Raw genomic sequence first — 15,743 nt, 5'->3', positions numbered from 1 at the left:
ACTCGTTTTCATTACAGCTCCATTCATTCATTCATTCATATCCACTCTGACTCATATTTCTTCGTGATAGATTGGCTAGCCAGCTACAGCTGATACAAAGAGCTAAGAATGGTGCTAGACTCTGGGGTTGCAATCAATTCTTGCCCCAACACTTGCAAGCCTTATCATCTAATTATTTTCTATCCTAAACATGAAGGAAGTATCTTATTACCTAGTAATTAAGCACATAACCATAGTACATACATATTACAATGGACTGTAGGTACAGACTCGTAGAGTATATTCAATTCTTTTGCTTTCACACATACTACACTTGGGAATTGATGTATTACTTAAATTTTACTTGACTTTCACCTTCACCATTTTTCAAATTTCCTAAAATGTTTCTTTTTAGAAATACCAACATGCCATGTTCTAAATTTTCTTCAACTATAACAGAAGCAAAGTAGCCCTCAAAATCTAATTCTATACATTGCATATTCTAAGGTCATATATAATTCTATGGCTACTGCACATGTGTCACTGAATTCTCACACTGACAAATAGGTATCCTTCCTGTATATTACTTTTAATAGAAACAGATAAGCCAAGTTGAAGAAAGGTAAAAATCGAATTTGCTTGAATGATAGAGATATAAACAGAATCTTCTAATATACACAGATTCTCAAGTGAAACACTTACGTAATGAGCGTCGTCTTTTGTTCTTTAATTTTCTCCTTTTGTTCATTCCAGCCTTAGAAGGAGATTCTTCTTTGGCCTTTGGCTGGCTAGAAACTTTTGAGGAGTTCTGCTGACTGAAGTGTGTGGGTACGTGGCGAGCTAGCCCTCCCTGAGAAGCAAAGCTGGCATTGCAGCCACCAACAACACACTAAATAAAAATAAAAGAGAAAAAGAACATCAGGGATACTGTTTAAGTGATGAGAATTAACCTAGCTAGTTAATACTTAGTATTTTCAGAAATAAATCAGTGCAATGGAAATAATTCTAGAAAAGATACATGAGAGACTTCTTTTATAAAAGAAGTTCATTTTATACATAAAACAAAGCTATTAAAGATAACAATGTTTGTCAGTGGCGCAAGTGGAAAATACAACTCAAGCTTCATGACTCACCAGTCCTACTACTCTTTCCACTACATGCAAGACAAAAAATGGTAGCATGTTCTTCCCAGAAATACCTGATTTTGAATTAATCACTTTTATAACAGGAGCAGGAAGTTATTTATCCCAACAAAAAATTACTGGGATTCCTAAATTTTTAAAATTTCTTACCTTAAGATAAATGCTACTTCAAAAGCTTCACCAGCTTCCCTAATGTTCTATAGTGTTGTTACAGGTAGAAGAGAAATTTATTGATCTTTAAAGAATTTTCTTATAGCTGGGCATTTACTTGAAAGGCTGAGGCAAGAGGATTGCAAGTTTGAGGACAGCCTAGCAGTATATTGAGACCCTGTCTCAAAATAGAATTTGAGACAATGACTGGTGATGTAGCTCAGTGGTAGAGTACATGCCTAGCATATACAAGGCCTTAGGCTTCAATACCCAGTACTCCAAAAATAATGATTTTCTTATAAATTTGCTCAGTGTTGGTCTTTTGTGGGCCTTTATAAGTTCCATTAAATAATGCTTCTCCAGCCTTCTCTACTTGCAAGATTTCAATGGAAAGGACAACTATCCAAGTAACCTGGCAAATCTACCATTCTAGGAACAAATTAGAAGGTTCAGATATCATCAGAATTACAATATACAAATCAGCTAAATTACTCTAGTTAGATCTTGGAATATAATTTTTGCATGTCTCTTATAACAAATGGTTCTCCATAATCAAATCGTTTTCCAAAATGATTCTCAAGCAGCAAAATCCACAACTGATACCAGGCATGGTGGCACACACCCATAATCCCAGCAACTCAGAGGAGGCTGAGGATCACAAACTCCAGGACAACCTTTGCAACTTAGCAAGGCCCTAAGCAAAGACCCTATCTCAAAATAAAAAACAAAAGGGGCTGGTAGTATAAGCTCAGTAGTAAAGCACCCCTGGATTCAATCCCCAGTATCAAAACAAAAACAAACAAAAAAACCACAGCTGGATTGATAACAACTTTTCTATTAATAAAATGGTGTTCAGTTTATTTAGTTTCTGACTTGAAAATCAAACAAACACCAAGCACATATATTTTTAAGGTTCAACACCAAACCCACATGCCTTCAGGTTCTTTCTTTTGATTCAGGTACCCTCTATCAGTTTAAATTACCAAAAAATTCAACACAATCCTCCAGTAGAAATTCTAACTTTGTCACAAATTCCCTAAATCTGCCTAAAGTAAACAAGTGCTGATACTCCTTTGAGCCTATCCTTACACATTCACTGTCTATCTGCTTATCCCAACACATAACCTTCTACGCATTTGAAGACATAAATGCACACTTATGAGTGACGATTTCTAGAAGGATCTTGTGAATCAAACATTTCTAAATACATCAAAGATATGAATAGCAATGTGCTTACAGATTGTGATAAAAATCAATGTGGGTTTAAACATTTCACAACAAGCTCCTTATACAGTGCCGATAATTATTCCATCTATTTTGACGTTTTGGGGAACTTTTAATAGCACTCCATATTACTGTTAAAAATCTTATCCATTTATAGGTAAACCCTAATAAAAAGAAAAACACACCATCATTGGTGTGGTCTTCAAATAACCTTCATCAAAAATGTTCAGCTATGTATTCTAACCATGAGAAGTTTAGGACCTATTGGTTATTGCCTTCTTAGACTTTTAAGAATTCACCAAACATATTCATAGAACTACACTGTTCACTACAGGAGCCACTAGTCAAAATAGCTATTGTAAATTTTAAAATTTATTTCATTACAACTAATTTGTTGAGGTAAAATTTATATAGCATTTAGTTTTTAATTATTCTGTAGAAGATTAATAATTATCATCATCATATTGAAAAATACCAAGCTTGAAAGACTCACACTACCAAATCTCATTATTTACTACACAGACACAGTAATCATTGTGATATGGTATTAGGAAAAGGACAGAAATACAGATAAATACAACATTAGGAATATCCACAATAGACCCACACAATATGTCAACTGATTTCTGATGAAGGAGAAATTCTTTGTCACAAATTCCCTAAAGCCAATTAATGGAGAAAAATAGTCTTTTCGAAACATGTCCTTCCAAACATAGCACAAGAACCTAGCAATGGTTACACAATTCTCAGGAGGCTGAGGCAGGAGAGCCCCAAACTCAAGGCAAGCCTTAGAAAAATTAACAAGATCCCACCTCAAAACAAAATTTTATAAAGGGCTAGAGATATAACTCAGTTACAGAGAGCTTGCCTACCATACATAAAGTTCTGGGATCAATCCCCTGTACTTGATGAGGGGAGGGGGAAGAAACATTGGAATATTTGTTTAATATAAAAAGAAAACAAAAACAACTAAACACAGACCTTACACCTTTAACAAATATTAAAATGGTGCCAGGGTTGTGGCTCAGTGGTAGAGCACTTGCCTAGCATGCGTGAGGCACTGGGTTCCATCCCTGGCAACACATAAAAATAAATAAAGGTATTGGGTCCATCTACAACTAAAAAATAAACAAATAAATAAATCAAAATGGACCACAGACCTAATGTAAAATATAAAAATCATGACTATCTAAAAGAAAACAGGAGAAAATCTAGGTAACTCAGTCTTGTAGAAAAATTTTGGATATATTATCAAAAGCACAAATAATTAAAGAAAAAAACTGACAAGATAATTGATAAGATGGACTTCCCCATCTTACCAATTATTTTATCCATTACCTATCCTATTGCCTTACCCAAATGGTCAACCCCGCCCCCCCAGGCTTAGCCAAGTAAAACAGTTCAGGTACTAACACTGTTCAAAGACCTTATTTGGGCAGGTGCTGCAGCTCAGTGGCAGAGTGCTTGCCTCCCATGTGAGAGGCACTGGGTTTGATCCGCAACACCACATAAAAATAAACAAACAAAGGCATTCTGTTCATACACAACTACAAAAAAAAAAAATTAAAAAGACCTTGCTTATAGGGCTGGGGTTGTGGTTCAGAGCAGAGCGCTTGCCTAGCATGTGAGGTACTGGGTTCGATTCTTAACACCATATGTAAATAAATAAATAATTAAGGACCACCACCAACTAAAAAAAAAAGAAGCAGCAGCAGCAGCAGAAGAAGAAGAAATTGCAAATTAAAAAAAATAATTAAAAAATTAAAAAACAAGAAAAGACTTTGCTGTATTTGAGGGACAGAAAAAGAGGGGATCCAGAACCCTGGCAACTTAGTTCTTAAACAAAAAAGTCATCTCAACAAGGATCTATGCATAAAGGGTGATATGGGCATTTGAATCCTTCACTCCTACACACACAAAACATTTTTATCTATTTAATCTTCTTTTTAATAAATGAAGTATACTATCTCAAAGTATACAATTTTAAAGTGCATATTTAAAATTTAAGCAACATATGACTTTAAATTTTAAGTTGGATGTGGATTTTAGTTTAGTTAGAACACTTCCTGTAGGATGCACAGGGCCTTAGGTTCAAAACCCAACACTACAAAAATAATAATAATAAAATAAACAAAAATAATAATATATTTTAAATTACATGCATGGGAATGTGGCTTAATGGTAGACCACTTGTCTACCAAGCAAGAGGCCCTGGTTCAATCCCAATACCATAAATATTTAATAATTAAAAATTATATTACTTAAATTTAATTATAACTTTATTTTAATACTAATGTTACATTTGGAATAACATTATGTAAAGTTAAATTTAAACATACATTTAAATTTGAATTTTAAATAACAATTTTAAAGTGTGCCATTTTAAACTGTACACTTCAGTAGAATATTTAGAGTCCTCAAAACGTGGTATAACTACTAATTCCACATCCTTGGCAACACTTGTTATTTTACCTTTTTTTGAATAACAGTGTTTTAGTGAGTATGAGATGGTATCTCATGATTCTGAACTGTATTTTGGGAAAGATTTCTCTCTTTTTTTAATGTAATACCAAAGATTGACCCTGGGGTGTTCTAACACTGAATAGTATCCATAGCCTATTTTTCTGAGACAAGGTCTTGTTAAAGTTGCCCATATAAAGTGGTCTCAACTTGAGATCCTCCTACCTCAGACTCCCGAGTGGCTGAGATTTCAAGTGCGCTCCACAGAGCTTAGCTATGACCAATTAAGTTTTTAACTTAAAATCTGATTTTTAATTTAGTTACTGTAAAATTTTAAGTCTATTTGGAACAACTTGGGTTTGTATACTTCAATTGGAAATAATGTGAAATTCAAAGAAAGTTAAACTGTTTAACATTTGAATTGACAAAGTTTTAAGTATAAATGGCCCAAATGAATTAATTCCCTACTGTTCATTTAACCATGATTGGCATATACTTACCGAGCATTTAAAAAGTACCCTCCCCCCCTTAAAATAAAATGGGGTCTCTTTCTCAATATGTTGCCCAGGCTGGCCTCAAATTCCTGAGCTTGTAATGTGCTTCAGCCTCCCAGGTAGCTGTGACTACAGGTGTGTGCCACCAAATCACCCTGTGGCTAGTCTTATTTGAAAAGTGCTGTAAGTGTAGAATACACACCAGATTTGGAAGTGTTAGTATCCCTCTCAAAAAGAACATTTCATTAATGTTTGCATATGGATAACATTCTGAAATATTGTGTTTAAGTCAAAGACATTTAAATTTACTTTTGCTTTTTTTGTGGGGGGGTGGGGGGGTACCTAGGTCCTCAGCATGACAGTCAAGTGCTCTACCACCAACATACACATCAAGCCCTTTTTCAAATTCTTATTTTGAGGCTGCCCAGTCCAGCCTCAAACTAGTGATGCTCCTGCCTCAGGCTCCCAATTTTCTGGCATTTGACAGGTTTATGCCATTATACCCAATTTCACTTTTCTCTTTAAACTATTTCCAGTGACACTGGAAATATATTTTATATATAAATATATTTTATATATAAATATATTATATATATTTCTATTAGGCAATATTACCATAGAATAAGCCAAGCAATGATTTTTTTTTCCTTACTTCGGAAGTTTAGAAGATACCATCTCTAACGTATCTTCTACTCTAAAATCATACATTGGCATGATGGCACATGCCTATAATTCTAGTGACTGGGAGGCTGAGGCAGGATGATTATAAATTTGAGGCCAGGTTCAGCAACTTTAGCTTGACCTATTATCAAAATAAAATAAAAAGAGCTAGGGGTACAGGCAAGTAGTAGAGCACCACTACTTCATTCAATCCTAAGTATTGGAAAAATAAATAAAACAAATATCTGTCTGCTGAATCTAATAATTCTGGGAATACACCATTAAAAAAAAAAGTTTTTGTCCTTGGTTTCAGTTCAGTACTGGTATAACTCAACAAACCTACTGAAAAACTCCACATTTCAAATATTAGAACAATTACTTGCCTACAGGTTAAGGAAGAGAAGACAGTAAAGGTTCAGATTCAAGCCCTATATTTTAATTCAGAGATGGTGGCTTTACCCACAATTATCTGTGTAGCATCCCAGAAAGCTTATACAGTCATTTTGTCCTGCACTACAAAGAACAGGCCCTGATAGCATCTAGAACTAGAAGAGTAAATCTCAAGGGTATATTTTAATGAACAATGATTTGACACTCTGAAAATGGAATCCGTGTTTAAAATGCTAATAGAGAATTATTTTTTCTTTGATTTTGATCAATCACAAATCTAAAGAAGAAAGCAGAAAAGTATAATTTAAAATGAAAGAAAAACTGCTTTTATAAAATTTAAAATATATAATGAAATTTAAATACAAACTCCTTTCCTAAAAAAGAAAATAATTTTAGGTGTCATCTATCAACATTCTACTTATTAGCGTATATCCTCGAAGATGTGAGGAGAGTGACAAATCTGTAGCTTCAAATGACCTCAGTAGCTTCACTCTGCTTTATATAACCATTTCATGATAGTGAATATAGTTTTAGTGTTCAAATATCCATCTTACATTTTCTTTCACACATATAAAAATGCCCATAATTCAAGCTACAACAGCTGGTGTTCTAATGAAAAAGCAACCTGTTTCAACCATTAAGAAAAAAAGTGGTTGTTAGACATTCACTATTTTAAATGTTTTGTCTCCTAAATCCATCAAAACATCCTACATATGTTGTTACCACAGAGGTCAAGCAACTGTTTTAAAATTTGGAACATGAAATTACTGGACTTTTTTCAAAAATTTATTCAAACAAAGTAATACTAAGACCATTTTTGTTATTATGAACACTGTTTTATTCAAAATTATATTCCTGAAAGTGCTATGATGTTTTACTATGGGATACTGGAACACAGAGCAGGAAGTAATGGATTCAAAAGATGTGGTATTATTAGCAGGTAAATCTGAAGGAAAATAAATACTCCAGGTAGAAATGTTGGTTTTAGACAAATATACTATAGCATTACAAGATAACATTACAGGAAACAAATGTGATAAGTACACAGGAATTCTATCTTTACAACTTTTCTTTTTTGGGGGGGTACCAGGAATTGAACTCATGGGCGCTTAACCACTGAGCCACATTCCCAGCCCTTTTATTTTTTCCTTTGAGACAGTGTCTCCCTAAGTTGCTTAGGGCCTCATTAAGTTGCTGTGACTGGCTCTGAACTTGCGATCTTGTTTGCAACTTTTCTATGAATAAAAATATTGGTCTGGGGCTGGGGTTGTGGCTCAGTGGCAGAGCATTTCCCCAGCACATGTGAGCACTGGGTTCAATCCTCAGCACCACATAAAAATAAATAAAATAAAGGTACTGTGTCCATCTACAACAACAACAAAAAAAAAATTAATAAAAAAATTAGTCTGAAATAAAGTTTTTAAAACAGGTATAAAGCACAGCCTATAAAAGCAAAATGACAATAAAATATGGTTCATATGAAAACTATAAATAATGTGGTATGGCTAGAACACAATTTTCTATGAGGGGATAATGAGGGACTAAGACTAGAGAAGCAGGTAAATATTAAATAAGAAGATCATTTATGAATCATACATAATGGAAAGAAATTTGGATTTTCCTAGCCAGAGCAATTAGACAAGAAAAGGAAATATAGAGCATTCAAATTGGAAAAGAGAAGTTAAAACAATGCCTCTTCAAAAACCTAAAAACTCAACAGCAAAAACAACAGAACTATTAAAACTGACAAATGAATTAAATGAATTAAGTTGTAGGATATAAGACCAACATACAAAAGCTAGAAGCATTTCCATATTTCAATACTTAACTGGCTCAAACAGGAAATTAAGAAAGCAATTTTAGTTACAGTAGCTATGAAAAAATTAGATACCTAGGAATAAATTTAATCAAAGAAGTAAAAGACCTCCATAATGAAAACTATGACACGGAAAAAAAAAATGAAGGAGCACACCAAAAAACTGTAAAGATATCCCATGCTCATAGATTATAAGAATAAACAGATGCACAGGTGAAGTTTTATACAAACATCAGCCAAGAAACACATTGCCCTACTCAGTGTCCTATACTTTGATGATTTGTTGCAGTTTAACAGTATAGCCATAATTCACATAACCAAACTAATAAAACTTTGAAATAAGAACTAAAGAGACAGAGATTAATGATTATACACACACAAGACCCTGCATTCAGGGATGAGGTTGTAGCTCAGGGGGAGACTGCTTGCCTAGCATGAAGCACGGGATTTGATCCTTAGCACCACATAAAAATAAATAAAATAAAGGTATTGGTGTCCATCTGGAACTAAAAAATATATTTTAAAAAAGGACCCTGCATTCAATCCAACACTAATAACAGCAATAATAATTGCACACACACATGCATAAACAAACACAACATCTTTTCCTTTTTGAAACACTACTAACACCAAAAATTCTAATAACACAATCAATAAATGGGTAAAAGATCTAAATAGTATTTCTCAAAAGAAGAAATACAAATGGTCAACATGAAAAAATATTCAATATCTTTGGTAATCAGGGAAATGCAAATAGAAACTACACAGAGATTTCATCTCATTCCAGTTAGAATCTCAATCATCAAGAATACAAATAACAATTGCTGACAAGGATGTGGCAGAAAAGGTATACTTATAAATTGTTGGTGGGAAGGCAAATGAGTAGAACCATTCTGGAAAGCATTATGGAGATTCCTAACAGACTAGGAATAGAACCACCATATGACCCGGCTATCCAAGTCCACGGTATTTATCCCAGAAATCTAAAATAAGCATACTATAGTGCTATATGCATGCCAATGTTTATAGCAGCACAATTCCCAAAGCTAAGTTATGAAATCAGCCTAGGTATCCATCAACAGATGAACAGATAAAAAAAATGTGGTGTATACAAACAATGAAGTTTTACTCAGCCATAAAAAATATAAAATTTTGCCATTTGCAGGTAAATCAATGTACTTGGAGAACATCATGCTAAATAAGTAAAATCAGCCAGACTCAGAAAGTCAAAGGTCATATATTTTCTCTCAATGAGGAAGCCAGAGAAAGGGAGGTTAAAAAAGGAATATGAAAAAAACAAAGGGGAGGAAAACAGAAGCAGAGTAGAGGAGGAGGAATTGTAGAGAAAGGGAAGGCACAGGGAAATACTGGAGAATAAAATTTATCAAATTATGCTATGTCCATGTTCAAATATACCATAATGGATCCTGTATATATACAAAATATTATAATGTACTAATTAAAATAACAATAATAGAAGAGTGATCAGCAGAGCTCAGTAGGTGGATCAGGAGATGGATGAACACAGAAAAAGAATCAAACTATTATGTGCATGTACAAATATGGTACAATGAATCCCACTATTGTATAATTATGATGTACCAATTAAAAAAGAAATACTATCATTAGGGCTGGGGAGTATGGCTCAGTGGTAGGGTGTTTGCCCAGCATGCACAAGGAATTGAGTTCAAAACCCACCACTGCAAAAAATAATAATGAATAAAAATTAAATAATAAACGCAATTAATGGGGGTAGGCTGTACCTCTGCAGTAGTGCAATGCCTAGCATGTATAAGGCCCCAAGTTCAATACTCAACACTGAAAAAAATAAAAATGGAAAATAAAGCTCAGTGGAAGACTGCCTGCTTACCATGCATGATACCCTAGGTTTGATTCCTAGTACCTGAAAAAAGGAAAGTGAGGGAAACGGGGATGGAGGGAGGGGGAAGGAAAGAAAAGGGGGAGGGGTAGAGAAAAGGGGGAAGAAGGAAGAAAGAAAAGAAAGGAGGAAGCGAGGGAGGAATAGGGTACTATTACAATGAATTATAAAATGTACATGTTTAATATGAAATACTTCCTGCATTTTGGTCCTGTGAATTGAACCAAGGGGCACTTTGCCACTCTGCCACATTAATAGATCTGTATTTTTTATTTTGAAGCAGAGTCTCACTAAACTTCCCAAGCTAGCCCTGAACTTGCAAGATTCTCCTGTGTCAACCTTCCAAGAAGCTAGAATTACAGGCATACAACAACATGCTCAGCTACTCAATGTTTTTGATAAGACATGACTGTTAGGTAGTCTATTTTAAGAATCCTTTTTAGATTATGAAGCTCTCAAAATAGTCAATCTGGAAAGAAAAATATTTAAATGTCCATACTGCCCAAAGTGATCTACAGATTCAATACAATCCCTATCAAAATAACAATGCTACTTTCCTCAAAAATAGAAAAAACACTCCTAAAGTTCATATATAATCACAAAATACCCTAAATGGTTACAGCAATTCTGTTGTTGTTATGGTACTGAACACAGGGCTTCACATATGCTAGGCAAGCTCTCTATCACTGAGCTATACTTTTTTTATTTTTTATTCTGAGACAGGGTCTTGCTGAATTACCCAGGCTAGCCTCATACTTGCAAACTTCCTGTTTCAGTCTCCTAAATAGCTGGAATTACAGACATGCTCTACCACCCTGCTAGCCAAGTAATCTGAGCAAAAAGAACAAAAGCTGAAACCATTACAATATCTGACTTAAAAACATGCATGGTAGTAGCATAAGCATATTACATACAGACCAATGGAACAGACTAGAAAACCCAGAAATAAACTCATATATTTATTTCAACCACCTGATTTTCAACAAAGGAACCAAGATGTATGAAAAAATAGTCTCTTCAATAAAATGCAGGTAAGACTGGATATGCATGTTCTGAATAATTACAACCCTACCTCTTATCATACACAAAAATTAACTTGAGTTGGAACAACTAAGACAAAAATCAAATCAAAGTAGATCAAGTGAGACCCAAAACTATGACATTAATAGAAGAAAACATAAGACAGATGATTCAGGACATTGTTCTAGGCAAACATTTTTTTTGGCTATAACCCCAAAAATACAGGCAACAAAAACAAAAACAGACAAATGGAATTATATCAAACTAAAAGTTTCTGAAAAACAAAAGAAACAATCAACAGTGAAGAGACAACCTACAGGAAATAAGCAATTGTTTGCAAACTCCAATAAGAGATTAATACCCAGAATATAGGAGCTAGGGATGTGGGCTCAGTGGTAGAGCACTTGCCTAGCATGTGTGAGGCACTAGGTTCGATCCTCAGCACCACATAAAAATAAATAAATAAAATAAAGGTCTATCAACAACTTAAAAAAAAAAAAAAAAGGCCAGAAAATATATGGAACTCAGCAACCCAAAGGCAAAAAAAAAAAAAAAATCCAATTAAAAACATGCAAATGAACTGAAAACACATTTCTCAAAAGAAGATAAACAAATGGCCAACACTTATATGGAAAAATGTTCAACATCACTAATCATCAGGAAAATGAAAATCGAAACCACAATGAGGGGCTGGGGACGTAGATCTGCCTAGTAAGCACAGGGCCCTATTTCCATCCCAAGCTCTGGGGAAAGAAAAAAAAAAAATCTCACCAACTAAAAGGGCTATTATAAAAAAGACCCCCAAAAATTATAAAATAAAATAAAAAAGACAAATGCTGACAAAGATGCAGCAGAAAGGGAAATCAGCCTACCGTTTATACCTGTAATCCTAGCTACTTGGGAGGCTGAGGCAAGAGGACCTCAAGCTCAACGCCAGCCTTAGCAATTTAGCAAGATCTTGTCTCAAAAATAAAAAGGGCTGGGGAGGTAGCTCATTAAGAAAGCACGCTTGAGTTTAATCTTTAGTTAGTACGAAAAAAAAAGAGCAGGGGGTGGTGGTTCATTTCCTATTAGTGGGAATGTAAACCAGAATAGCCATATGTACCAATAGAGATTTCTCAAAAAGCTAGAAACAGAAAAACAGATGAAGCAATCCCTTTTCCTTTCCAAAAGGAAAGGAAATCACCATGTTTAAGAAATACGTGTTTCTATGTTCATTACAGTACCATTCCCAATAGCCAAAACATGGAATTAACCTAGTTGTTCAACAATGGATAAATAGATGAAGAAAATATGCTGTACACACACAACAGAATATTACTTGCCACAAAAAAAGGGGCATCACATCATCTGCAGCAATATGGATAGAACTGGAGGACATATTAAGTAAAAGGCGACAAAGAAAGACAAATACTGCATGATGTCATTTATACAAACTAAAAACGTTGATTTCACAAAAATGTAGTATAGAACAGTGGTTACCAAAGTCTGAAAATGGTGTAGAGATGGAAAGAACATGGTTAACAGGTACAGGAGTATAGTTGGATAGGAGAAATAAATTCTAATGTTACCCTATCACAGTAGGTAATTATATAGTTGACAACAAATTGTATATTTAAAAATAGCTAAAAGAGAGTGTTTTGAATAATCCCCAAAGAAAGGATAAAAATTTCCCAAGTACTCGGAATTGAACCCAGGGCTTAATGCATGCTAAGCAAATAGTCAACCAGTGAGTTAACTCTCCACCTTGTTTTAAATTATGAGACAGGTCTCTCTAAGTTACCCAGTGTAGCCTTAAACTTGTGATACTCCTGCCTCAGCCTCCCCAGTCGCAGAAATTACAGGTATGCAACTGTACCCAGAGATAATTTTAGTATATTTAAAAATTGCCAGACCTGGGAACAATATTGTACACCTATAATCCCAGTGGCTCCAGAAGCTGAGGCAGAAGGATCTCAAGTTCAAGGCCAGCCTCAGCAACTTAGCAAAGCCCTAAACAACTTAGTGAAACTCTTATCTTAAAATGTTGCTCTGGTAACATGCCTTTGGGGTCAATTCTCAGTATATTAAAAAAAAAAAAAAAAAAGAAAAGAAAAAACTCCTAGATAATGATATTATACCTGTCCTGAAATACCACACAATATGCAAAAAATATGTTCCATTATTGTGTGTACACAAATGAGATTTGAATTTTAATTTGTAGTGAGTTGGCGTTTCCAAGCCCATGTAAAATAGAATAACTAATTAAACTCAAAAAAATGAACTAAAGTACACTGAAAAGCAGTAGTCATGTTTAAAATGTACTAAAGATCAAAGTGACAAAATCCACTAGTATCTGGAGTGAAGGTGTTGAGAAGAAGGAGGTTATCTCCCAATCCTTCCACACCAGCTACTAACGGGGATTCTGTTACTTTTAAAACTACGGTATTAACTGGATGGAGGATTTTTACCATTTACTGAGTCTAGAGAACAAACATGTTTGTAATGGAAAACCTCAAGATTTTGAACAAATTTGAAATGCTCTATTAGACATCCAAGCTGAATTTTCTATTCAGTAATTCAAAACAGAAAGTTAAGTCTAGTTAGAGATAAACCTTATAGAATAATCAGAATATATATTAAAATTAGCATTATATTAATATATATTAAATATAGCATTAAAATCAAAGGATTGGATAAGACCAGGGTTCAAAAGTTTAAGAGAACACCCTCTAATACCTAGAAGCTTGACAGAACAGAGGCCAGCAAAGCAGACTAGAAAGAAGTAGCCTAAATTTAGGAGTGAGGGAAGAGGGATGGAAAAAGGAGAGTGCTGACATGTAAGTTAATAAAAACAAGATCCCTGCTGGGCACAATGGCACACATTTGAAATACCAGCAGCAAAGAAGGCTAAGGCAGAAGAATTGCAAGTTCAAAGCTAGCCTTAGCAACTCAGCAAAGACCTAGGCAACTTAGTGAGATCCTGTCTCAAAATAAAATAAAAAGGGCTGAAGATGGACCGGGGATGTGGCTCAGTGATAGAGTGGTTGCCTGGAAAACATGAGGCCCTGGGTTAAATCCCTAGAACCAAAAAAAAAAAAAAAGGGCAGGGAGGGGGAGCTGAGGATGTGGCTCAGTTGTCAAGTGCCCTTGGATTCAATCCCTGGTAAGAAAGTAAGAAAGTAAGAAAGTAAGAAAGAAAGAAAGAAAGAAAATGACTAAGAGAGAATAAAGAAAGTCAAAATCCTAGTACTGTAAACATTTGTCAAGTTTTCTGACCCTTTAATAATTAATATTTTCACTGCACTTAACAAAATGGCAACATAAACTCTAAATGTACATTTAAAAAGTAGAGGTATGTACATATGTAGTGAACAAAAGAGGGGTGGGCATCAATTTTATCTAAGAATTCTCTTGACACTTTACCAGAAATACTTAAAACCCTTGGCAAAGATACTATATTTACATTTTAAGAGTACTTTTCAAAACTTAAATTTCATAATGACCTTACACACCCAATTATTTGAAGTGAAATAAACCTTCTACATCAGTCATAAGACAAATACGTTTAGGGGTCTTAAAATCAGATTTAAATCTAAATGACACATGCATGATTTAAATTTACTTCCAATATCAAGTCAATTAGTTTTTGATATTAGTCAATCACCAATGGAGACTCTTACCCACTTAAATCTTAAAGGACAGTTGTTCCAGAAGCCACATGTGCAAGGAGAGACAAATTCAATATATAAAAATATGAGGGCTAGGGATGTTGCTTGGTGGTACAGTGCTTGTCTGGGTTCAAGTCCCAGCACCAGAAAAATACATACATACATACATTCACAGACAGACAGTTATCTGTTAGAGGACAACCAAAATAACAAATCATCTATTATAACCCAAAGAATAAAATAAGAATAGATGAGTTCATTCTGTAGACAGATGGAGGCAAAAAAGGCAGGCAGGCAGGCAGGCAGGCAACAAGTCTGGTTCTGGGCTGGGAAAATATCCCAGTAGTTGAGCACCTGCCTATCTTGCATAGCCCTGATTTCAAACCCCAATGTCTACCCGCCCCCAAAAGTCTCATTCTGCAAGTAGAGCAAACAACTAATAAATTCAGAAGTTAGAAAAATACTTGTTTTGTAATTCTCACAGTAATTGATTCAGGCAATTGTCAATGGATACAAAAACTAGTTTTGATGGGAAGTAAGAGTTACAGAAACTCAAATTCTCTCTCCATAAAACTATAAATTACAAAGACACAAATTAACAACTTTACAATGTATAAATAATGGTAGGTAAATAATGGTAGATAACTTCATCTGTGATGGCACAAACTGTCATCTTGATATGATTCAGTGAGAATTTTGTTTTTTCAAAAAAACACATAAACTAAAATCCAAATCGAGTCATTACCAAAACACCAAACAACTCAAAACTGAGAGATAATACAAATAAATGGCTTAAATTCATCAAAAATGGTAGTGCCATGAAGATAAGTAAAGACTGAGGCAACTTTAAGATTAAAGAAGCATAAAAGGACCAGGGTT

The 15,743-nt window shown here is 34.5% G+C and overlaps 1 protein-coding gene across 2 annotated transcripts in view; it reads right to left on the bottom strand.

The window, feature by feature from the left end:
• Aebp2 (AE binding protein 2) overlaps positions 1 to 15,743 on the bottom strand; it is an 81,553-nt gene that overhangs the window by 24,287 nt on the left and 41,523 nt on the right. For both annotated transcript variants that reach the window (XM_076854164.1, XM_076854165.2), the window contains exon 4: positions 682 to 868. In XM_076854164.1, the coding sequence (XP_076710279.1) occupies positions 682 to 868 (187 nt within the window). The remainder of the gene's footprint in view (positions 1 to 681; positions 869 to 15,743) is intronic.

Source organism: Callospermophilus lateralis, chromosome 4, assembly GCF_048772815.1.
Source record: "Callospermophilus lateralis isolate mCalLat2 chromosome 4, mCalLat2.hap1, whole genome shotgun sequence".
In the NCBI taxonomy this organism is placed as follows: Eukaryota; Metazoa; Chordata; class Mammalia; order Rodentia; family Sciuridae; genus Callospermophilus; species Callospermophilus lateralis.
Note: the sequence above shows the minus strand (reverse complement) of the source record. Positions and strands in the feature narration are given on the sequence as shown.